General features: G+C 47.4%; 1 protein-coding gene across 3 annotated transcripts in view; it reads left to right on the top strand.

The window, feature by feature from the left end:
- Sec15 (exocyst complex component Sec15) overlaps positions 1-25,026 on the top strand; it is a 36,144-nt gene that overhangs the window by 4,501 nt on the left and 6,617 nt on the right. For 2 of the 3 annotated variants that reach the window (XM_075877138.1, XM_037427004.2), the window contains exons 4-15: positions 7,558-7,604; positions 7,716-7,836; positions 7,911-7,982; positions 8,072-8,275; positions 8,335-8,444; positions 8,517-8,628; positions 8,696-8,775; positions 8,844-8,901; positions 8,958-9,030; positions 9,095-9,201; positions 10,928-11,069; positions 11,135-11,208. In XM_075877138.1, the coding sequence (XP_075733253.1) occupies positions 7,558-7,604; positions 7,716-7,836; positions 7,911-7,982; positions 8,072-8,275; positions 8,335-8,444; positions 8,517-8,628; positions 8,696-8,775; positions 8,844-8,901; positions 8,958-9,030; positions 9,095-9,201; positions 10,928-11,069; positions 11,135-11,208 (1,200 nt within the window). Of the gene's footprint in view, positions 1-7,557; positions 7,605-7,715; positions 7,837-7,910; positions 7,983-8,071; positions 8,276-8,334; positions 8,445-8,516; positions 8,629-8,695; positions 8,776-8,843; positions 8,902-8,957; positions 9,031-9,094; positions 9,202-10,927; positions 11,070-11,134; positions 11,209-11,342; positions 11,641-25,026 lie in introns of those variants that run through there. The other variant, XM_075877139.1, reaches the window with a different exon arrangement.

Here is a 25,026-nt window from a genome sequence, read left to right as displayed (position 1 = left end):
GTTTGTGTAGGCCAATAGATGGAGATGGCTGGAGATAATTTTAGCATAGGTCAAAGTGCCTATATGAAATGACTTAGAATTTTAATCACGCAATAATGTCGATGCATTGCTGCCGATTGCACCAGCACGTAGTGGCACTTGCCAAAACTTAGCGGGCGGAAATGACGCTGGAAGGTTGCCGCCTTATGATTGGATAAATGTAACGTTAGAAGCGATCGTGGTGTGGGATCAAAACTGGGTTTACTAGTCTGTTTCATTTTTCTTTGTGTTTTTTCATCGAACTCTGAACAGACAGACGCTGCCACATAAAAAAAAGATTGCGACTACAAAGCATGACAGAGATGCAGGCTGCTATTTCGCCACTGGATTTTTGGCTTGCATGGGTCAGATGTCCATACGAAAGACCTCTCTCTCTCTTTCTTCCCTCTTCTTGGTTTTGGGAGTTGGTGAGCAGTCTCTCCGCACGTGTACTGTTGAAGGGGTGCAGTGGACCGTTGTTGTTCGTCGAGCGGCTCACCGAACAATGCCCGAAGCGTCAACAGTACGTCACTATCCTGGTCGTTCCACAAGTTTCTTTCTCGAAATATTAGGAGGGAGTGACTTAGAATGTTGCAAAAAACAGCAAATACTTCCCTTCCACACAGCAGGTCCCGCTCACGTTCTGGCAAGCCAGGCACCATGTTGGTTACTGTGGCAACAAGGTCAACGTCACCTTGAGAGAGAGATATAAACATTTATTTAGAAGCAGTGTACCGAGCTAGGCCCGGTCTCACCCTAAGGTGGCAGGTTTCCCTAGTCCAGGAACCCTCTGGCTTCGACTGCCCTCTTGGCCCTGGCGACTAGTCCAGGAACCCTCTGGCTTCGACTGCCCTATTGGCCCTGGCGACTAGTTGTTGCTGGTCTTCCAGGTCCTCGAGGACGAGCTTGGCCTTTCACGTTTCCATTAGGTGGTCATTTTTTCTTGGGCTTAGTTCCACTCCAGTAGCACGTCGTGATTTGCATGGCACTGGCATTCCAGGAGCAAGTGTGCCTGGGTGTCCGGTACGCTACAGAGCGGGCACATGTAGCCATGTGACGTTGTGTAGAGGCGGAGCATTAACATGCCATGTATGCAAGTGTTGCTTTGCAGGCGTTTGAAAATTAGCTCTCTTCTTTGGTTAGTATTGGATGGGGTGAAGGGTACACCCGTCGCTCCAGTTTGTAGCGTTGAAGTAGCGACGAGTAGGTGTTTTCTACTACGTCCATCTCTGCAGCCACGGATTAAGTATCCTTTGGTCCCAGGGCAGCCCGGCTGACATGCTCACGGGCAGCGGCGTGGGCCGCTTCATTTCCCTGTAGACCCTCGTGTCCAGGAACCCAGATTATGCAGGTATATGGAAGTGGAGAGCTTCGGCGTTGCAGGATGTTAATTGCGTTGGCTGAGACGCGGCCCTTCGCATAATTCCGGCAAGCGGCTTCTGAGTCGGTGAAGATCACTGCGGCGTCTTTACATGTGGTGGTGGCAAGAGCGATTGCCACTTCTTCTGCTGCTTCTGAGTTGCGTGCCTTGACTGTGGCCGACGCTAACTCTCAGCCTTGAGAGTCTACGACGCTGATGGCATACGAGTTTCTACGGGGGTACTTGGCCGCGTCAGTATAGCGGACGTTCGGGTCTTGCCTGAACTTTCGTTGTGCTTCTACTCTAGCCTTTCGTCTACCTTTTTGGAATGTGGCGTGCACGTTGCATGAGATAGGCGCGATGGACAGGGACTCTCGAACGTCCATCGGGATGCGCTTTTTCCGGTCTGCATCCGCAATGTATGATTCGCTGTAGTTGAGATACGGCAGTACGGACTTCTCGGTCGGCGTGAGCTTGAGTCGTTCCAGCTGGCTGTTCTTGTGAGCCTCCGCGATCTCTCGTCACTTGTTGTGGACACCCATGTGTAGAAGTTGTGAAGTAGAAGCCATGGGTGGTAGTCTCAAGGTGGCTTTGGTTGCCTTTCTTATCATAAGATTAAGTTTTTTTTAGTTCTGCGGTTTTTAAACTGAGGCATGGCGTGCCGTACATGATGTGGCTGGGGAGCAGAGCTTGCATTATTCGTAGGGTGTCGTGTTCTTTAAGCCCATTGCGTTGGTTTGCGATCCTCTTGATGAGGTGCGTGAGATGCGAGAGAGTTATTTGGAGTCTCGGTATGGTGGCCGCTCGCGATCCATCTTTGTGTGTGTGAAGTCCGAGCACCCATAGCGTATCAAATTTCGGAATAATTGTCCCGTTGAGGGTGACACAAGGGTCGGGCTCTTCGTATATGGGAGGCCTGCCTCTTGTCCTTGCTTTGAGTACAAGGTGCTCAGACTTTTTGGTGGCACAGTTGAGGCCACAGTGTCAGAGATACTTTTCAATGGTGTTTACAGCATCTTGTAAGCAACTCTCTTGTCTCCCAATGCTCGAAGACTGGAGCCAGAGCGTGATGTCATCAGCATACATCGTGTGCCGCACATCTGGTATTTTATCGAGAACCTTGGGCAGATTGAACATGGCCACGTTGAACAGTAGCGATGACATGACCGAACCCCGTGGCGTGCCTCTTTTAGGTAGTTGGAAACTTTTGCTGTGGATGTTCCAGATGCCCACAGTTGCTGTACTGTCTGTCGGAAAGTTTCGGACATACATGTAGGTCCTAACGCCGCAGCTGGTTCCTTAAAGGTTCGTGAGGATCCCGTCATGAATTACGTTGTCGAAGGCCCCCTTGACCTCGACTCCGGGTATTGAGTATTTGGTTCGGTGAATGAGGTGATCAAGAAAGTATTCTATAAGTAGTAGAAGCACGTCGTGCGTTGAGAGGTGCTGTCTGAAGCCGAACATCATATCTGGTAGGTGCCCATTATCTTCTAGGTACAGGGTCAAGCAGTTATGTACAATATGCTCAAATAGCTTTCCCACACACGAGGTGAAAGAAATTGGGCCCAAGTTTTGAATGCTGATAGGTTTTGTTTGGCTTGGGGATCACGGTGATCTCAGTGTTTCCCAACCGCAGGCAGCTCTCCTTTCTCCCAGCAACCGTTGTAATATTGGAGAAGAGCTGTGGTGGCCTGGTGTGGTAAGTTGCGCAAGTATTTGTTGACGATTCGGTCTTTTCCGGGGCTGGTATTTCTTGTCAACTTCGATAGGGCAGCATTAAGCTCCGCTTGCGTGAAGGGCCAGTCGAGGTCAGAGTTTGGTGTTCTCGCATATTCCTTGGTGTTAAATGTCGCGACAGCGGGCGCGTCTCCGCAAAGCTTTTTCACTAATTCTTGAAGGAGATGCTCTTCCGATCCGGCGTAGTTGTGAATAAGCTTGTGAAGATGCTGCTTCTGTGCCGCTTTGGAGGGTTGCGTGCCCATAAGAAAGCGTAGCAGGTGCCAGGTTTTCTTGGTGCTAAGAGTTCTCCGTCGCTTGTCGCAAAAGGCGTGCCAGTTCTGCCTGGCCAGTTGGTTGGCATAATCTTGACTTTGCTTGGTGAGGAGAGCGATGCATCGCTGAAGCTTCCTGTTAAGCTTTTGCCGCTTCAACCTCTTGAGAAGTCCTCTCCTAGCCTCCCAGAAGTGGAGAAGAGGAGCGTCGACTACGGGCATATCGCTGTTGAGCTGTACGTTTTTAGTGTGTCGTTCAGATGTGTCTAGGACATTCTTGAACCACTCTTCGATGTCGGTTATAGTGGTTTCAGCAGCGAGGTCATCCCTGTAGAAATTCCATGCCGTTGAGCGTGCTATTCCTGTCTTGGTCTGGCGACGAGTGTGCGCTACGTCAGGTTGGAGGATATGGTGGTCGCTGTCTAAGGTTTATGGTAGCACACTCCACTCTGCCCGGGTGACGTTCGCCATGAAGGTGAGATCAGAATTGGTGTCCCTGGAGACGCTGTTCCCGATTCTCGTCTTCTGGAGAGGGTTGTTCCACAATGTTAGTTCGTGGTGCTGAGCGACATCATGCACCCTAGAGTCTTTCTTCATGGTGATATGATGACCCCATGCGGTGTGTGAGGCATGGAAGTCTCCCACTATGACGATTTGGTGGCCTTTTGTGCACTTCCTGAGTTCTCGTATGAAGTGACCAAAATCTGGTAGTTTGTCTCGAGGAGGGGCTGTACACGTTGGCTATGAATAGGCTTTTCTGCGTTTTTCATTCTGGCAGAAGCTCTATGAGGGTGTGCTCTGTCTATGTTTGCTTGACGTCATGCTTTTGCGCTGAGAGTTTTCTTGACAAGTATGGCATTGCGTTGGGTTTGTGCGCAAGTCATGTATCCTTGCAGACGGACGTCCTGGGTGTTGGTTTCCTGGAGTGCGATGATGTGGGGTTGGTTGAAGGCTCGTATGTCATGGACGGTACGATCTACAGTTTCATTGCCATATGCTTAAAGTTGATTGCTGTTTTTTTAACTCATGGTAGCTACTCGCGTTGATTGATTCGACTTCACGTTGGTGATCGCAAGTGGGTGAGACTGAGCGAGAGGTATTGTGGCTGTTCGCCCGCGCCTTCTTTCGATAGTGCTGGCGTGGGTTGCTGAAGGTCTCTAGCTGTGCCACGGTGACAAAAGTTTTTTTCTCGTGTGCAACAAAAATGTCGAATTGTGCAGCGATCTCGTCAATCTTGGCATTTAACGTGGTAATTTTGTGTTCGAAGGTTGCGGTGGTTTTTTCGATTGCTGATTGGACAGTCTTTTCCATCTTGGCATGGATGTTTGTCATAAAAGCTTCCTGCAATATCGTGCACCTGGCATCCACAAGAGCTTGAACATCTACCTTTGGCAGCATCTTGCCCGGCTGCGAGCTTGTGTCTTCTACCACTTGGCATTGTTGTTCCGCATTTTCAAGAATTTTTTCGCTGCTCCTAGCATTTTTGAAGTAGTTTGTCTATGAGCATTTGTTGTCTTTTCTGACTGAAGCAGCTTGTCAATAAGGCTTTGTTTTGCAATTGGCTGTGCTGATTCTGGAGCTTCCTCTGCTGGTCTTGCAGTCTATCTTCGAGGGCCTGTATGGATGCGGTTTCCGGCGATATAGAGGTCGAGCTGCTGCTACCACTCGAGTCGCTTACCACGGCGGCGTAGCTGATTCATTGGGCTGATGGCGAGCGCGTGCGAGAGCGGGAGCGTGAAATAGATAGCAAGATGAACTTGGATTTGCTGCGCCTAGTGAAGCTGGTTCTGCTCCTACTGCTTGATCTAGCTACAGAGGTGCCAAGCTCGGGGAACTCTTCTTCAATGAAGTTCCAGTGGTTTATTTCCTGTATCCTGTTGAGGCGCTGTTGTCTAATATTTTAGGGTGGTGGATTTGGCGTTAGTCTCCGCTTGCACTCTTTACTTGCAGTTTCGTGCCCTTCTCCGCACATCTTGCACATGGGTTTGCACTCATGTCCCTGCATTTGTCCGGTGTTGCCATATTTGTAGCAGAAATCTGGGATAGGCCTTGGACAGATGTCTTGACGGTGACCAGTGTTGCCACAGGTTCGGCAGTATTGAATGGACTTGCGATATGGTCTGCATCGGAAGTCTACGCACTGGAATATTTTGTAGAAGGGAACATGCAGTCCTTTGAAGAATGCAACTGCCGCGGACGATTGACCCAGCATTCGGGCGTGAAGAACGGTGTATTTTGCCGGTGCGCGGATTCCAGCCATGAGTTCTGCGGTGCTTGTTCCAGGTATTAAGCCATTGATGACGCCTCTGGAGACGTCGTCCGGAGTGCGTATGTTGCTGTTCACATTGTAGAAATTGCCTCCAAACTGTATTTTCTTAATGCTTACTAGCTTCTTTGCGTCTTCATTGGCGGCAGTGCTGGCAATAATTAAGTTTTCCATTCTTTGGACCTGTACATGTACCTTGTCATTAAAGTCTTGCTGCGATAGTCCACTCGCTCTTCCGATGGCATGTGTGACGATGACGGTGTTCCATTTGGCGAGGTTGAGACCTGCTTGCGGGCGGTAGACGATTTTAAAACCATCGAGCGGCAGAGGTGGCATCTTGGGCCTGCGTTGTTGCTGTGATGGTGATGACTTTAGCATCTGCTCTGTGATAGGTGGCTGCCCTGTGGGTTGCTTGGCCGGTGTCCTCGGATTGGCGGCAGCCTTTTTGTTTTTCTTATTTCTCGTAATCCAAGCACTTTCCGTTTCAATAGTTCTGCCACTGCTAGCGTTATAGGTCCACAAATTTTCTGTTGTTTTGTTTGCCTTCACTGGGTCAGTTTGCATTGCATTTTCTTCGTCTTGCTGGTTTCTTTGCATTTCGCTTGCTGCGGCTGCATCTCTGCTCATTCTAAGAGCTCTTCGCCACAACGAGCGCGAGTGCTCACGCCGTGCCATCAGGTACGCCTGAGCGCATAGTGTACGCGCCGCGCGGCTTTATTCGTGAGCGAAGTTGGCGTTAGGCTTAACAAACTGGACGTGCGCTTGTCGGGAATTGAGTCTTATATCATGAGACAGGATGCGCTCACACAAAAGGTGCTAGTGTCCGCCGATTCCTCGTGTCTTGGCAGTTGAGGCTGTGAAACTCTTGGGTTTGTCACTGGCCTTGTTCCGGGTTGGAAAGCACGGGAAGCAGGAGCCCATGTGAGACGCGTCTGGTCTATACGGCCCCCTAGCAGTGGATAACGTCACCTTGAAGAAAAAAAAGCAACAATGGGGTGAGAGTTTCCCCTACGTAGGCACTTCCAGCTCATTTCATTGGGGCAGCGCTCCGACGTCACGGGCGAGTGAAATGTAGTCAGGTGACCCCACAAAAATTGAGTTGAGGGTCGGCATTTTTGTCTTGTATTTTGAATTTTCCAAGTCGAATAACTTCAGACTGCGTGCAGTTATTACTGTTGTTTTGGCTGCATTAGTTTGTCTGTACTGCCCCGCGGCGATGGTCTAGTGGCTAAGGTACTTGTCTGCTGGCCCGCAGGTCACGGGATCGAATCTCGGCTGCGGCGGCTGCACTTCTGATAGAGGTGAAAATGCTGTAGGCCCGTGTGCTCAGATTTGGGTGCACGTTAAAGAGCCCCCAGGTGATCGAAATCTCTGAAGCCCGCCACTACGGCGTCTCTCGTAATCATATGGTAGTTTTGGGACATTAAACCCTGCGTATCGATCTGTCTGTACTTCAGTCTACACGACCCACGAATAAAACCTGGGGGGTTGAATTGTGTTAGAGGGCCCCTTTAAGGTATAAATTAAAATTTTTTTATTGGTGCACCATGAGATGTAAATTGCATTTCAATATGGACAAAAATAACTATTTTCTGAAATTAGCAATTTTTTATTTTGTTGTAAAGTTTAGAAACTTGGTTGGTACAGGGTGAAAGTACAAAAGACGAAGACAGAGAAGAGGCTTGACACACACAAGCACCAACCTTTGGCCAAAAGAGTTTTTGCCTTGCACACACTGGGCACTTGAGGTAGTCAAACTTCATGTTGCAGTATGGCATTTTTACTTGTATATGCTGCATCATTTTCAAGTTAGAAAGTGTATTTATCTGGTAGGTTTTAGTGATGACTCAGTCTTGTTAATCGCTGGCAGTACTTTTTCGGCATTTTGTATGTGTGGGTTCTAATACATTCATGATTTTCAGCACGAGACAAGTGATGGATATCGTAAATACTTTGCAGAAATTGTTGGGTAAGTAGTGTACTCACAGGAGTATCTCAGTAGGAATAATTGCAGAAGCAGTTATTATTTTATTACACTGTATCAGGTAGTGTCATTGATGCATCATGTTTATGTTCTCAGGTTCTTTGTGGTTGAGGACCACATTTTGAACACAGCAAGTGGCCTTGTGAATCAGGCATACCTGGACCAAGTCTGGGAGAATGCCTTGTTAAAGATAACAGCAGCATTAAGGACACACACTGTAAGTAGCATGCTAAGAATATGTATACTTTTTTGAGTGTGCAGACAGTTTGAATGGGATCTGGTCAATTCTAGGCCTACTGCACAGAAGCCAGCCTGATGCTTGATGTTAAGAAACTTATTCTCCTGTTCAGCGAAACACTACGGGTAAGGTGTTTCGTCAGCAGCCTTTAACTCTGTAAACTAGTGCTTTAGACTCGAAAACACCCCTTACGCCTTTTTTTCTTCTTTTGCAGAGCTACGGATATCACGTGGACCCAGTGCACAACTTGTTACTTGAGATACAGGAGCATTACAATGAGATTCTCATGAAGCATTGTGTTCAGACCTTTCGCAGGATTTTTGATGATGACTCTTACCACCCTATTGAAGTTGCAACACAAGAGGAGTACCAGAAAGTTGTGGCTATTTTCCCATTTCGAGATGAGGTATTGGAAAAGGTATGTGAAGTTTTTGTGGCAAGTGCCTGGAGAGTGCCTGTATTGTTCCTACATTTCAGGCACCATTTCCAAAAAAGTTTCCATTTTCACGGTTTGTGCCTGGCATCTTTGATGAAGTCAAAGGCTTTATCCGTGAATGCCTCAAGTTTTCTGAAGACCTCAATGTCAGGTGTGTGCTAGGAATAAAAGAACGCTATAACAGGCATGACTATTTGTGGTCCTTTGGTGTTATACTTTGCAGTCAAACTGAAGTTGAGGACATGGTACGGAAAGCTACCAACCTGCTGCTGACCCGAACACTAGGAGGTTGCCTCTCATCACTCATCAAAAAACCAAATGTTGGTCTTCTGCAGGTGTGTGCAAAAGCCAAATTTAGTTGCATTGATTGAAGAGTATAATCGGTTTTGTCTTCTTGTTTAGCTAATACAAATCACGATAAATACAAACTACCTTGAAGATGCTAGTGTGTACCTGGAGCAGTTCATCTCCTCTATTTTCAAGTGAGTATCGCCCTGGAAATGCATCTGCATGCTCGTGTGTGGTGCTCAAGGCAACTCGTTTTTTACAGCCGGTGGTGTGGTGACAGTCATCATGTGGCTAAACTTCAAGGGCGGACAATGTTCAAGGTGAGAGGGAGGGTATGTTGGTGCCCAGTGACAATGTGCGCTGAAATATAATGCAGGATGCCCGAAAAGATGCTGAGGACCAAATTTATGAACAGCTGAAAGCCAAGATAGGAGAGTTTTTGGAACTTGGTGAGTTGAAACGTAGTGATGGTGTAGGAGAAATAACCAATCTATGTTTTGTTCTCCTGCTCAGCCCATTATGACTGGCTTCTGGTTGAACCCGAAGGCCAAGCCAGCAATTACATGATGGATCTGATTGCATTCTTGAACAATGTATTTCAAGCATTCACAAATTTGCCGGTATGTATTTTATAAAGGTGTGCTTCACTGATTTTAAACTTGTAGATTAAAGAAAAGTACTGCTGAAAATTTTACTGTGCTATCACAGTGCATTGCATGTGCAAAAGGTTTTATTCAAAATTCTACACAATTGTATTACATTAGCCAGGAAATTTTACTTCTGTGTATGTGATGCGTGTATGCGTGGGGGAACAGCTTTGATGTATATAATGAGAGGAAGGTGAGGATGGAATTGTGTGTGTATGCATGTGTACTCTCGAGTGTTCGCTGGCTGGGCGCCTCTCAAGAACATCCAGAATTGTGTGCTCGAGACGCCGCTGTGAAACGCCAATGACGAGCTGAGATCCCTGTTTGTTTTGTTCACTTCATAGTATTTTTTAACCATGCACACTAGGTACTAGAGCTGGGAAACGCATACTGCGTTTCTCGCAAAAGAAAAATGCCATGTGCAGCAAATGGTGCTATTAACTGCACGGTGTAAGAAAAAAAGAAAAGAAAACATTATTCTTCTAACGCTGGTTTCTCACATGCGAAATGCCATTATGGATGCTACGCAATGCATTCGCATTTTCTCACGATTCGCTTCGGGGAGGTGGGGGACTTTTTTTTCTTATATTTTGAATTTTCTGAACCAAATGCCAAATGGTCTCCAACTGTGTGTCGCTGTCACTCCCTTCTTGCTGCAATAATGTCAATACTTGAGTCTACGCAACCCATAAGTAAGAAAATGGGGAGCTGAATAGTTTTGGAGGGCCCATTGAAAGAACCCCAGATGGTTGAAATTTCTGGCACTCTGTGTCATCTCTCGCGATATGGTTTTTTGCACGTAAAACTCTGGATATTATTTATTGTGATGTTGACTGAACAAGATGTGAAGAACATATCCACCTGTCACAGGAGCTGGTGAAAGTACACATGAACTGGTCAGAAGCTGAGGTAAAAAAGAGGTGTTTAGAGTATTGGTGGAAGAGCAGCAAGAAAAGGACCGATACAACTGGCAAGTCTAGGTAACTGTAATGGAAGCGTGAACGAGTATGGGAACTTTAATGTCACTTTCATCTTTGAAGGCTATGTTCTACACAGATACCATGGCCTCCCGGGATTGTCTTCATGAGCCTGGTTGCAATTGAGATTCTCAGAAAATTGTTTGTTTTGACTGGGCCTTCTTCTCCATAACTTTGAGTCCCATAAGCCTCTTCCTGGCTATGCCTCTACTGCTGTGTCATGTATAGATCGATTTGTGCACATCAGTGTGACTTTGTATTGAGCCATTATGATCGAGTATGTTTGATTCCCAGCAGCGGCTTAGCTAGAAATTTTTGGGGGGATGGGGGACACCTTTTTGATTTCGGGAGGGGCACCCCCTTGAAACGGTCATTTTTCGCTTTTTATGCTATGGGGAAAAAATTTAGAAGAGGTGCGGGGGGCTTGGTCTTGGTGCACCACTGGCTTGGTGTGCACGGGCTTGGTGCGCCACTCACTGGCTACGCCCCTGATGCCCAGCTATTGCACAGAGCAGTCTATGGCATTATTACTGTGCTCAAAGTTGCGAATATGGCTGAAAGGCTAAGTTCCTATGGGAATGAAATACGAAAACAAGCCTGTGTAGGACATAGCCCCGGATAATTGAAATGACATCCACTGCAGTCCAGTTGCAGCTACAAAATTAAATGAGTAATGTTCGAGTGAGATTTCCTTGTGTGAAATTTTGCTTGTATACACGCAGGACAAAGTGGCTCAAACAGCTTGCATGACTGCCTGCCAGCACCTTGCTACATCTCTATTGAACATCCTCACCTCAGAGGACGTCAAGTTCATTTCCATTGGTGCTTTGCAGCAGTTCAACTTGGACGTCATCCAGTGTGAACGTGGGTAACTGACAACAGTGTTGGAGTAGAACTCGGACAAACAGTTTTCTCCCATATGTTTGCAGAGTTTGCAAGCTCGGAACCAGTAAAAGGCTTCAAGGAGGGTGTGCTGCAGATGTTCTTCGTAGAACTGCGTCAGGTACGCCAGGAAAAAGTTGTTCTGAGCTTTTCTTTTGTTTACTGAAAATGTTTTGCTTCTGCATAGTTTTGTGAATTAACAGAAATGCTGCAGTAATCATTGGTAAGATGATTATAGTATTTTTGCCAAAACAGATTTGCTGTTCAAGCTGTGCTGTCTTTCTGGTGACTTCAGACAGAGAGAGAGAGAGACAGGAACTTAAAAAAGAGAGTCCAAGCCACTGCTCAACATAGCCTCCAAACCTGTGCACAAAACCACTGTTGAGAGAGAGGGGAAGAAAGTACTGTGTCAACTTCTAAGGATATGGTTCTGCAGAAACTCGAGTGATCTCGAGATACTGAAATGTTAGTGAAATATGAGTCATGGCACTTCAAAACATTCTTTACTGCATGGGGATAGTGAATGAATAAAACGTCATTTCGACATCCAGTTAGTTGCTGGTCTGGGCCAGACCACTCACTAGGAGGGCCTCGTCTTCCTGTAGCCTCCTTGGCCTCCTGGATAGCCCAGATTGGTTCTGTAGATGGAAGCTGAGCAGCATGTACTGCCATTGCTCTTTGAGAGTTCTGGGGAGTTCGTTTGCTGATTGGGGGTGCCCTTTCTATGTTACATTCTTTACACAAGCAGTCTTGGTAGAGTTCTGGCAACATCCTGTGTTGATGAACAGGGCTGGAATAAGAATCGTTGCAACTTACACTACTCTGTCACCTGTTTTCTGTCTATTTTCAATGAGACTTCAGGCAGACTTTCCCACTGCCACACTCAATATTAGATAGGAAACATGGTGACAGTGAGTAGAACTTTCTTTTGGTATGCTCCACCACTTTTCATGGCTGTATTGCAGTGATGCTTGCTAGTCAGTATTGAGTTCAAATAAAATGCTTGTTACACGAGGCACTCATCTTTTGCGACACTCGCCTAGCTAGTTTTCCTTCCATGGCAGGTACTGCCCTTTATATTCAATGTCCTATGTTGCAGCATCTGCAAAAACAGTGCAGTTTCGACTATTTGAATATTTCCAGTCATAGATGAAAAGTGATCTCAGCATTACAGAAGGGCACTTGCAGGGGCACAGCATTCGATATACTGAAATTTTCGGGGAGCATTATTTATATACTATTAGTACAGTATATACCTTTCCGTGGGATTTCCATGAGGATGTTTTAGCTCTGACATATCGGAGCACTACCCCTGATATAATATTTTGACTATGTGGCTGCATTTTTTTTATTGCTTTATAAGTGAAGAGAAAGTGCTGCTGAATAAAAATGTCTTAAAAATGGTTCAAGTGAAGTCATATGATGTCGGTACACACTGCCTACTATGTGTTGAACCCCTCCCCCATGTGTTGAAGCTATCTGCAAGTTCATATCTGGCAACTTCTAAGATGTTATAAAATGTTAGATCTTTTAGTTTATGATTGTCACATCGGGAGCATGCCCATAACATTTTATTTTCATCTATAGTCTGGTAAAACTTAGACTGTGCGACAATCCTCAAACAAGGACGCACACATGTCTGCACCAATGGGCGCCCACTCCTCCCGACTGACATAATAAGCCAGACGGCTGAATACTCCACTGTATCATCTCATTGCCGAGTACATTAGTAGAAAAAAAATTGGCAAAGCTTGCATTAAACCGCACAAGCCTTGAAACATCAAAACTGGATGATTTTGAAGACTTCTGGTTGATTACAAGCCTTAGCTAAGTGATGCAGGTTGTTTTTAGGTTGCTTATAGGTTATTGGTAGGCTTTAGCTAGGCGATGCTAGGTTCTCATTGCCCTTGTATCGCTTTGGTATCATGTCATACGTACTCGGGGTCTTTGGCTTCCTATTGTCACTTTGCAGCCATTGTTGGGCTTTAGTTAAAGTTGCCTGTTGTGGGATTTACCCCATTTTGGTCGCACATACCCATTCATGATGAAACGGTTTCTGGTACGAGGTGAACAAGGAATGATTTCCTAAACAGCTTTGCTGTTACGATTTTTTGTAGATGTGGAGGCGATTGGCTTCCACACTTTAGTCATCTCATCCGAGTGGAGCCTCTTCGGATGTCTTAAAAGTTGCCCAACAATAGTAGGTTTCTGGAAAACAGATTTTGAGTTGCAGCTAAAGTACCATTTTTCAAAAACTAGAGTACTTACATCAGCATATTTGTGCAGCAATGACATAAATCTACAGCAGGAACTAAAAATTGGGGGACCCTATAGCTTTGCCTTCATGAGTTGAATGCGATAGCGACATACTTTTTAGGAGTTGAATGCGACAGCGACATCCTGTTCCTAGTGCGTACTTCAAACACTTTGTGCATAAAACTTTTTTTGATTTGCTATGCACCCACAACGTGGCCTTAGATGGCCCTGCGACACATTTGGGACAGCCTTATTTAGCACCTGAACGCGTATAGCGATGATTACTGAGACGAATGCAACAAGAATGATGGAAATTGATGCTTGGAAAGTGAAGTTATGAGTCCTCAAAGTTCAAAACTCGAGCAGACGAGGAGGAGAAACGTTCTTCTACATTTTACTCGTCTGCTGACGTCAAATACGGCTTCCAATCACTGCACGTGTCTCATGCAGACATTCCGGAAATGTCACCTCATTGTAGTTTTCACGCAATACTTCGCTACCGCTTTTTTTGACGGCGTCGTTAGCATGGTTACTGCGAACCGTGTGGGTGGCCCCGCCGGGGCATCTGCGTAAGCAGGCGTTTGGTGTGTAGCGACACCATGGACCTGAGCTAACGGGGAGGGTTTCTACTCCCTCCCACGCCTAGTCGTGCGTGGCTTTGCCGTGTCCGGGAAAAAAGGGATCCTGGGAGTTGAGCAGACGCCGGGTGATTGGACCTTTAAGGCCCCCTACAGAGGCAACACATCCCTTTGGCCCTGGCTTGACGTAGACGGCACCCCTGGGCTGACCCACCCTGGGGAAATCGGCAGTCACCTTTTCCTATCTCTCTCTCTATCTCTCTACATCTTAGTCTTTTATCCTCTTTAAGGCTATCCTGTCATCTTCTCTCTTCTGTTTACTTCTAATCTTTCCTGGCAGCAAGGGTTGACCTTGTGTATGTGCTCCATCTTGGGCACAATATATTTGGTTATAGCGGCTGTGTACAGCTGACATTGACATGCCTCATACAATTTAAGGGCCTGTCACGACCCCGTGTTGGGCTCCATGGTGGGTGGCTGGCATGGCTGCCGAATTTACCCCTATTTTGTGGATTTTACTTCTCTCCCTTCACTGCAGATCGTCCTCTCTCAAGGGTGCACCAAAGACATTTCCAATAATTTCAAAAAACCAAAAGAAACTTTCCCCCGCTGCCACATAGTTAACTGCGAAACAGCTGAAACGAATGCCAGAACGATCTCGCCTATCGTTGTCTCCAAATGCCTCACCACTGCACTTGGTTCAGGTTACCAGGCTACAAGAATGGCCAGTGGGGATCTCCTCCTCGAAGTAAGAAGTCAGGCCCAGTATGTAAACTTCTCGAAACTAGAATCGTTTGGAAACATCCCTATCTCAATTACACCACACTGTTCCCTCAACATTTCTCGAGATGTTGTGTCCGATCAAGATTTGCTTGGCCTGACTGAAGGTGAGCTCCTCGAGGGTTGGAAGGACCAGCAGGTGATACAAGTACAAAGAATAAAAATCGGGCGTGATAAGACGGAAGTCCCAACAAAACATATAATTGTGACATTTTGCACCAGTATCCTTCCTGAACATCTCGAAACAGGATACTTGAAGTTGAATGTGTGACCCTACATCCCCAACCCACAACATTGCTTCAAATGCCAGCGTTTTGGTCACGGCTCTCAGATTTGCCGCGGCCAACTTACCCGTGCAAAGTGAACCACTACAGGACAGGCCAGAGACGATTGTGAGGTGGAGGTTGGGGCCCGCTGCGCAAACTGCGATGGTGCCCACCCCGCATACTCCCGAACACGTCCAACATGGAAAATGAAATAATGACAATCAAATACACACAAAACTTAACTTTAAGAGAAGCCCGACGGCAGGTATCAGGATTTTTCACATATAAACCATCGTTTGCCCATAGTAGTGCAGCAGGGGGCAGCACTACAAGGGCCTGCAGCAGCTGCCAATGCCAGGCACAGTGCGTCCAGTGCCAAGTGCATCCCGCAAACCTCTGGACTGCCTGTCAAGCGACGCGTCCCATGGTGGAACGCTGAATGTCGTAATGGGCTAAAGAAGCAAAACAAGGCGTGGAGGTTTCTTCGGAACTCGCCGACAGCCGAAAATCTTGACAGCTTTAAGAAAATAGAGTCTTAAGGCAGGAGAACATGTCAGCAGGCCAGAAGAGAAAGCTGGCATAAGTTTTTATCAGGAATCAATTCATATACACAAGAGGCTGAAGTCTCGAACATGGTTCGTAGGGTAGCAGGAAGACAAGTACATTCACTCCCACTCGTAAACACACAGAGTGACAGCCTGAAAGATCAGGCGAACTTCCTCGGTGCACACTACGGGCAGGTGTCTAGCTCGTCACACTATACTGAAGCTTGCCAAAGATACTGCTACGTAGCTATCGCATGAAGGGTGAACCATTCGGTGGACAGAAGACGACGAACAGGACTGGTTTGCTCCCTCTGTGTGCTGTGCTCTGATTTTATCGGTGTAAACACACTGGCAAATAGTCCCGTCCCATCTCATCTTACGTAACATATTTGTGGTGGACGTGCTGGTCCTTTCCTGTACCCATCACGAAGCTCCACAACGGTTGCATCATCACGGGTCCTACCATGTCACAGGTTCAAGGTACATCGTCTTCACCACCTGCCTCTTCTGTGACTACTACCTACGTTGTCCTAACTCCTGCTCGTGATTCTGGCGTATTTTCCGGGCAGGATAACCATGACGTTGACAAGTGGCTCAACATGTATGAACGGATCAGTGCCACCTTTAGGTGGTACCCGACACTCATGCTTGGGTGTGGTTCGACACGCACAAAGCAGACATTACCAGCTGGGACACATTCAAGGAGAAGATACGTGACCTTTTCGGGAAAACCGCTGCACGACAGACAACTGCACGAGATCAGTTGGCTAGTCGGGCACAGACGTCTATCGATTCACACGACTGCCTAACACGGCCGCAACTTCATCGTGTGAAGCCGCTCGTCAACCACCCATCTATGACCACGTCACCCGAATTGTTCGTCAGGAGCTTGAAGCTGCCTGTTCAGCTCTCATTCAACAACCTGTTTTTACAACCCAAGCCACTGACCCATCACACCCATCGGTAACCTTAATTCAAGCTGTGGTAAGGCAGGAGTTTGCTAATATCGGTCTTCCGTCAGCGCGTCCCGTGACTCACCCTGAAGAACGCCCATACCCATCAGGTAACGCTCGCCGATCTCCTCCATCATTGCCCTTCCGGAACCCCACGCAATGGCGAACCCCTGACGACCAGCCTATCTGCTTTTTCTGTCATCAACCTGGATATATTTCATGTTATTGCCGTCGCCGCTGGTCCAACCCACCACATTCGAGCTATCCTACTTATATGTGCCCTACCACTTCTGGACATCCAGTCGCTACATCGTCCAACTTTTACTCGCCGCCTCCTCACAAGCCTTTCCCCACAGACGCCCCTTCTTCCGGTCGCTACTACTCCCGCTCCCCGTTGCCGCTACATCGCCAATTCCGCTCTCCGCCGCCTCGGCGCTTTTCCTCACCAAGCTTCTCTGGACGATCACAGCAGGAAAACTAGATATTGCAGCTCATGGAGGTGAAGCTGCAATACCAACGACACCCGGAAACCCTCTACTGACACTGCCCACACACCAGAGTCTCATTGAAGTAAAAGTCGACAAAGTTCCTGTTACTGCCTTTGTTGACACAGGCGCCCACCTATCTATTATGAGCGCACATCTACGCCGCCGTTTGCAGAAGATCATGACGCCCTCTACGACACAAGCCATACATGTTGTTGATGGCAGCGCTGTAGAAGTCGTCGGAATGTGAACTGCTCGTGTCAACATTGCTGGTCGTCACGCCGTAGTACTTTTTACCGTACTACATAGTTGCACCCATGACCTCATACTAGGCCTTGATTTCCTCTCGGCACACTCGGCTTTAATTGACTGTTCTTCTGGCATGCACAGCCTCAACCTTCTCCTGCTCTCTGATGCGTGTGAAAAGCCCGTCAGCCGCTTGGGTCCAACCACTTTTGTTCACTTGCCGCCTCGAGCTGTGACATACGTCTATCTCTCATCGACCCCTCCCACCGATAACAGACGCACGACTGACGCACAGTGTTACAGTGCCGCATATCATCGCCAGCACAGTGGACAACTGTGTGTTTCTTCCGCTCCTAAATTTCGGCTTCATTCCTCAAGTGTTGCCCTATCAGATGTCGCTTGCTCAACTCACTACCATAAGAAATGGTGACATAAACGTTGTCGCTGTAACTGTTACGGACCAAGCCGAAGTCTCACGGTTACCCGGTTCTGCCGAAGCCATCTTTCGAAATATGGTTGGACCAGACCTTTTGCCTGATCAGGCCGACGCTCTCTGCCACGTTTTGGCCTCCTACGGTGACATTCTTGATATCTGTTATCGTCCCTTGGACGAGACTAATATTGTCAAGCACCGGATTAACACTGGTGTCTCTGCGCCCATCCACCGTCATCCTTACCGCGTGTCCGCATCAGAACGAGCAGGGATTCAGAAGGAAGTGGACAACATGCTATCGAAAGACATCATCGAACCATCGTCAAGCCCTTGAACCTCCCCAGTGGTCTTGGTAAAGAAGACGGCTCCTGGCGTTTCTGTATTATCGGCACCTCAACAAAATAACCAAGAAAGATGTGTATCCTCTTCCTCGTATTGACGACGCACTTGACTGTCTTCATGGCGCCGCCTTTTTTCATCTCTCGACCTCCGATCTGGCTACTGGCAAATGGCTGTAGATGAAATGGATCCTGAGAAAACTGCATTCGTTATCCCTGACAGCCTTTAACAATTCAAGGTAGGCCGTTTGGTCTCTGCAACGCCCCAGCAACCTTCGAGAGAATAATGGACACGCTGCTTCGAGGATTTAAATGGGCGACGTGCTTGTGTTACTTAGATGACGCGATAATCTTCTCATCCACCTTCGCCACACACCTTGAGCGCCTTTCGACCATTTTATCAACATTCCGACATGCCGGCTTCCAGCTGAATTCCTTGAAGCGCCGCTTCGGTCTTCGTCAAATTGCTGTGTTAGGCCACCTTGTTAACGCTTCCGGTGTACGACCAGACGCTGCAAAAGTACGTGCAGTAACGAACTTTCCCGTTCTGCGCTCTATCCATGATGTTCGCAGTTTCGTGGGCCTATGCTCTTACTTTCGCCTGTTCGTAAAAGACTTTACGGCACTCGCACGCCCACTCACAGACCTTCTCAAACACGACACCCCATTTTGTTGGGGGTCCTCTTCAAGCTAAAGCTATCTCTCGACTAATCACCGCTCTAACGACACCACCAATACTTGCACATTTCGACCCAGCTGCTCCTACAGAAATGCGGACAGACGCTAGCAATCACGGCATCTAGCGCAGTTTTGGCCCAAACTCAGCAGGGCACTGATCATGTAATTGCATATTAAAGTCGTCTCCCTTCAAAGTCTGAGCATAACAACTCTATAACAGAACGAGAATGCCTTGCCCTTGTCTGGGCGGTTTCGAAATTTCGTTCTTACTTGTATGGCCGCCCGTTACTTGTCGTCACAGATCATCACGCCCTCTGTTGGCTTTCTTCACTGAAGGACCCTTGTAGACAACTTGGTCGTTGGGCGTTGCGTTTTCAGGAGTACTTCTACTCAGTTGCCTACAAGTCTGGATGCCTCCATCTGGACGCCGATTGCTTGTCTCTCTATCCTGTTGACCATCCATGTGAATAGGTCGGCGAGCCTGGCCCCAGCGTCATGTCCATGTCTGGGTTTCATCAGATTTGTGACGAACAGCGTCGCGATCCTTCCTTGCGGTCACTCATTACCCGTCTGGAATCTGACCCTAACGACGTGTCACTTCGCATGTTCGTTCTCCTAAATGGCATGCTGTACTGCTGTAGCGCCCAGCCAGATGGCCCTGAGCTACTTCTAGTCGTGCCTAACAATCTCTGTTCAGCGGTCTTGCATGAGCTTCACGACGAACCAACTGTCGGCCACTTGGGCGTATCTGGCACGTACGACCGCGTCCGGCGCCGCTTATTTTGGCATGGTCTCACGCGATCCTTTCGTCGCTATGTGGCCTCCTGCGATAAATGCCAACGGCGAAAACGACCTGCCGCACCCTCTGCTGGTCTCCTTCACCCGATCTCCATCCCTACCGAACCTTTCTTTTGTGTTGGTGTAGACCTCCTCGGACCTTTCTCTGAATCAAACTCTGGGAACAAGTGGGTCGCCGTTGCTATAGACCATGCGACCAGGTTTAGCATCACTGGAGTGCTCCCCACCAGCTCTGCTACTGACGTTGCCAACTTTTTGCTCCATGATGTAATTCTACACCATGGCGCTTCTTGGCAATTGCTCACCGATCGTGGACGCACATTTTTGTCACGCGTACTCGACGACCTTTTGCGCTCTTCCTCAACGCAACACAAACTGACCACTTCCTACTATCCTCAGACAAATGGCCTAACCGAACGTCTAAATCGCACCCTCATGGACATGCTCTCGATGTATGTCTCATCTGACCACCATCACTGGGATGTAGCGCTACCTTACCCCCGCAGGGGCGTCTGTGAAAGCAGGCGTTTGGTGTGTAGCGACACCACGGACCCGAGCTAACGGGGGGTTTCGACTCCCTCCCATGCCTAGCCGTGCGTGGCTTTGCCGTGTCAGGGGAAAAGGGGATCCTGGGGGTTGAGCTGACGCTGGGTGATTGGACCTTTAAGGCCCCCCGGCAGAGGCAACACATCCCTTTGGCCCTGGCTTCACGTAGACGGGGTCAGCCCAGGGGAAATCGGCAGTCGCCTTTTTCTATCTCTCTCTCTCTCTACATCTTAGTCTTTTCTCCTCTTTAATTCTATCCCGTTGTCTTCTCTCTTCATTTACTTCCAATTTTTCCTGGCGGCAAGGGTTAACCTTGTGTATGTGCTCTGTCTTGGGCACAATATATTTGGTTATAACGGCTGTGTACAGCTGACATTGACATGCCACATATAAATTTAGGACCTGTCACGTCCCCGTGTTGGGCTCCATAGTGGGCGGCTGGCATGGCTGCCGAACTTATACCTATTTTATGGCTTTTACTTCTCTCCCTTCATTGCACGATCGTCTTCTCTCGAAGAGAGGGTGCACCAAAGACATTTGCAACTATTTCAGAAAACCCAAAGAAACCATTCCCCTTTACCATGTAATCCACTGTGAAACTGCTGAAAAGAACGCCAGAACAATATAGCCTTTTGTTGTCTCCGAATGCCTCACCACTACGCTTGGTGTAGGTTACCAGGCTACAAGAATGGCCAGTGGGGATCTCCTCCTCGAGATAAAAAGTCAGACCCAATATGAAAACCTCTCGAAACTTGAATCGTTTGGAAACATTTCTATCTCAATTACACCACACCGCTCACTCAACACTTCCCGAGGCGTTGTATCCGATGAAGACTTGCTTGGCCTGACTGAAGGTGAGCTCCTCGAGGGCTCGAAGGACCAGCAGGTGACACAAGTACAAAAAATCAAAATTAGGCGTGATATGAAGGAAGTCCCAACAAAACCCTGCCTGAACATCTCGAAACAGGATACTTGAAGTTGAATGTGCGACCCTACATCCCCAACTCACAACATTGCTTCAAATGCCAGCGTTTCGGTCACGGCTCTCAGAGTTGCCGTGATCAACTTACCTGCGTAAAGTGCGTCACCACAGGACACGCCACAGACGATTGTGAGGTGGAGGCTGGGGCCCGCTGCCCAAACTGCGATGGTGCCCACTCCGCATACTCCCGAACATGTCCAACATGGAAAAAAGAAAAGGAAGTAGTCACAATGAAATACACACAAAACATAACTTTTCGAGAAGCCCGACAACAGGTATCAGGATTTTTCACAAATAAACCATCGTTGGCCGATGTAGTGCAACGGGGCAGCACTACAACAGCCTGCGGCAACTGCCCATGCCAGGCACAGTGTGCCCAGGCGGTTTCCAATGCCCCCTCCCACGGTGCGAACAGCCAAAGCTGCTCTGCCACTCGTCCCCACAGCCACACCAGCGGCTGCTGCAAGCTCTTGCAGCAGCCAGGCTAACCCAGCAGCAAAGGAGGTCCCCTTGACCTCTGGCCCGAAGGGACGAAAAGTTACGCCTACCGAGGTGAAGGAGACCCCAGGGTCGGCAGATATAAAGGCCTCTTCTCACCAGACGAGGCCTCAAGCTCGAAACACCAGCTCGCAAATGCGAGCACGCAGTGCCTCCGAGGAGGCTATGGACACTGCGGTACCCCAGGTGCCAAAAGATCGGCATAGCTCTATGGAGCGCGCCAAGAGAGATAAAAAGCCGATAACGGGGTCCAATGGCGGCCCTGTTGCCTGAGTATTAACGTTCAGCTTAAAAAGCAGACACACCCATTTTGTACACACAGCACTACTTTACTTCCAATATGGAAACACAAATTATACTTTGGAACGTCAGAGGACTGCTTAAAAACCTTGACGACGTCCAAGAGCTCTTACACAAACACTCACCAAAAGTGCTGTGTGTACAGGAAACACACCTAAAATGCTCCAATACAAATTTTTTACGTGATTACGTCATATTCAGAAAGGACCGAGATGATGCTGTGGCATCATCTGGTGGCGTGGCCATTATGGTTAATCAAGGAGTAGCGTGTACACTCTTATCACCCCAGACATCCCTTGAGGCGGTGGCTGTCCGAGCAGTGCTTCTAAACAAACTTGTCACTGTCTGCTCTCTGTACATACCGCCGCACCACTGTCTTGAAAGACGTGAATTCCAGTCTTTAATGGACGAACTACCTGAGCCTTATCTGCTCCTTGGGGACCTGAATGCACATAGCGGTTTGTGGGGCAATTCTCGCTGTGATGCACGAGGTCGTCTCATTGAACAGTTTTCTCTTTCGGTGCCTGTTTGTTGAATAGGAAAGAGCCAACATACTATAACGTCGCCAACAAAACTTACTCGTCTATAGAGCTCAGCATCGTATCACCTTCACTTCTACCCCTACTGAAGTGGAAAGTCATAAATAATCCATGTGAAAGTGACCATTTTCCTTTAGTGTTAAGTTCAATAACAACATATGAATGTTCTCCATATGTTCCCAAATGGCTGATAAACAAAGCAGACTGGGAAAAGTTTCACAACACTACTCATTTAGGTTGGACTGACCTATGTGAGTAAGCATAGATGAAGCTGTGCAGTACTTCACAGCTTTTCTTACTGACGCAGCGGCCAAGTGCATACCACAAACATCTGGAATTCCTGGCAAGCGACATGTCCCATGGTGGAACACTGAGTGTCGGAATGCGCGAAAGGAGCAGAACAGGGCATGGAGATTGCTTCGAAACTCACCGACAGCCGAAAATCTTGACAGCTTTAAGCTAATTAAGTCTCAAGGCAGGAGAACGTGTCGGCAGGCCAGAAAAGAAAGCTGGCAGAAGTTCTTATGAGGGATAAATTCATATACACAGGAAGCTAAAGTCTGTAACATGGTCGGTAGAATAGCAGGAAGACAAGTACACTCACTCCCACTCGTAAACACACATGGTGACAGCTTGGAAGATCAGGCGAACTTCTTGGGTGCACACTTTGAACAAGTGCCTAGCTCAGCACACTGTACTGATGCTTTCCAAAAATACAAAAGAATAGAAAAGCAGAAACTAGAACACGAAGGTACAAAATATGAGGCATACAACGAAGCTTTCAGCTTAGCTGAGCTCCAAACATCACTAAACTCTTGCAGTATTTCCGCCCATGGTTCTGACCGTGTGGTTTACGAAATGTTAAAAAACCTACAAATCGAAACCCAAAGAACCTTACTTTGTACAATACTATCTGGTTTTCTGGCACTATCCCTGCTTCCTGGAAAGAGGCCATTATTATTCCTATTTTGAAAGAGGGCAAGGACCCTTCTTCAGTTTCGAGTTATAGGCCTATTGCACTTACAAGCTGCTTGTGCAAACTTTTCGAAAAAAATGATAAACTGCCGACTTGTATATCTCCTTGAAACAAACAATTTGCTCGACCCATACCAGTGTGGATTTCGAGAGGGTAGATTCACCACAGACCACCTTGTTCTCATCGAGGCACAGATTGGAGACGCTTTCACCCACAAACAATATTTTCTCTCTGTGTTCCTCGATATCGAAAAGGCTTACGATATAACATGGTGCTTTAGAATATTAAGAGACCTGTCCCATCTTGGCGTGTGCGGAAGAATGTTTAACATAATCAAAAGTTACTTGTCAAATCGGACATTCCGAGTTCAAGTAGGCAGTGTTCTTTCCCAAGCATTTGTCCAAGAAACAAGCGTGCCGCAAGTTGGTGTACTTACTTGCACACTTTTTACTATCAAAATGAATTCTTTGCGCTTGTCTATCCCTCGAAATATCTTTTACTCCACATGTCGATGACGTCCAGTTCGGTTTTAAGTCTTGTAATCTGGCCATGTGTGAGCGGCAGGTTCAGCTCTGTCTGAACAAAGTCTCCAATCGGGCAGAAGAAAACGGGTTCCGGCTGAATGCACAGAAAAGCATGTGTGTCTTGTTTTCCAGGTAGAGAGGCTTTCATTCCGAACCTAATATTCAACTGCATGGGCAATGTCTTGCTGTTAATACTGAACATAAATTCTTAGGCCTAATATTGGACACTAAGCTAAGCTTCATACCACACATCAAGTATTTAAAAAGCAAGTGCATAAAAGCCATAAATGTCCTAAAAGTATTGTCATGTACTACATGGGGAAGTGACAAGAAGTGCTTGAAGAATTTGTGTAAAAGCCTCATACGTACCCGCCTAGACTGTGGGGCAATAGTATATCAGTCTTCGACACCTACTGCCCTTAAAATGCTTGATCCTGTTCATCATCTGGACATCCGCCTCTCTACGGGTGCTTTTCGCACTAGCCCCGTAGAGAGCCTGTACGTGGAATCGAACGAATGGTCGCTCCACCTACAGAGATGTTACATGTCTTATAAATATTATTTTAATGTAAATGCAGACAAGGATTACCCATCACAATCCACAATTAATGACATGTCAAGCCTTGCTGTGTTTGAAAAACGGCCTTGTATGAGACAGCACTACTCACTCCGCGTGACGGGCCTGGCGAAGGAAACTGGTGTGCCACTTGAACACGGTTTGATGGCTACCGCAGTATGCCTGCCACCGTGGCAGTTGCAGGCGATAGATTGCGACATGTTTTTCTTGGAGGTTACGAAGCATGCACCAATTGCACACATCCAGACATGCTTTCTTGAGCTACAACATAAATACACATGTCCCGAGTTCTTTACGGATGCTTCAAAGTCCAACACTTCTGTCTCGTACGCAGCCATCGGTCCATCCTTTTCGGAAGCCGCCGTTCTATACTCTGATACAAGCATTTTTACTGGCGAAGCTTATGCGATACTTGCGGCTGTTAAACACATTAAACAAATAAAACTACAGAAGGCAATAATATATACAGATTTCCTAAGAGTAGTAAAAGCTCTGAAAACACCTAAAAAGCACAAAACCCTGTCCTTGTCTCGCTTTATTCGCTTTTAAGCACAGTCTACTCATCCAAGCAGCATGTCAGTCTGCTGGGTGCCAGGACACCGCGAAATACAAGGCAATGTTCTGGTGAACCAGCTAGTTGG

The sequence above is a fragment of the Rhipicephalus microplus genome, chromosome X, assembly GCF_043290135.1.
Source record: "Rhipicephalus microplus isolate Deutch F79 chromosome X, USDA_Rmic, whole genome shotgun sequence".
Taxonomy (NCBI): Eukaryota; Metazoa; Arthropoda; class Arachnida; order Ixodida; family Ixodidae; genus Rhipicephalus; species Rhipicephalus microplus.
The sequence above is the reverse complement of the archived record's forward strand: the minus strand, read 5'-3'. Positions and strand labels throughout refer to the sequence as shown.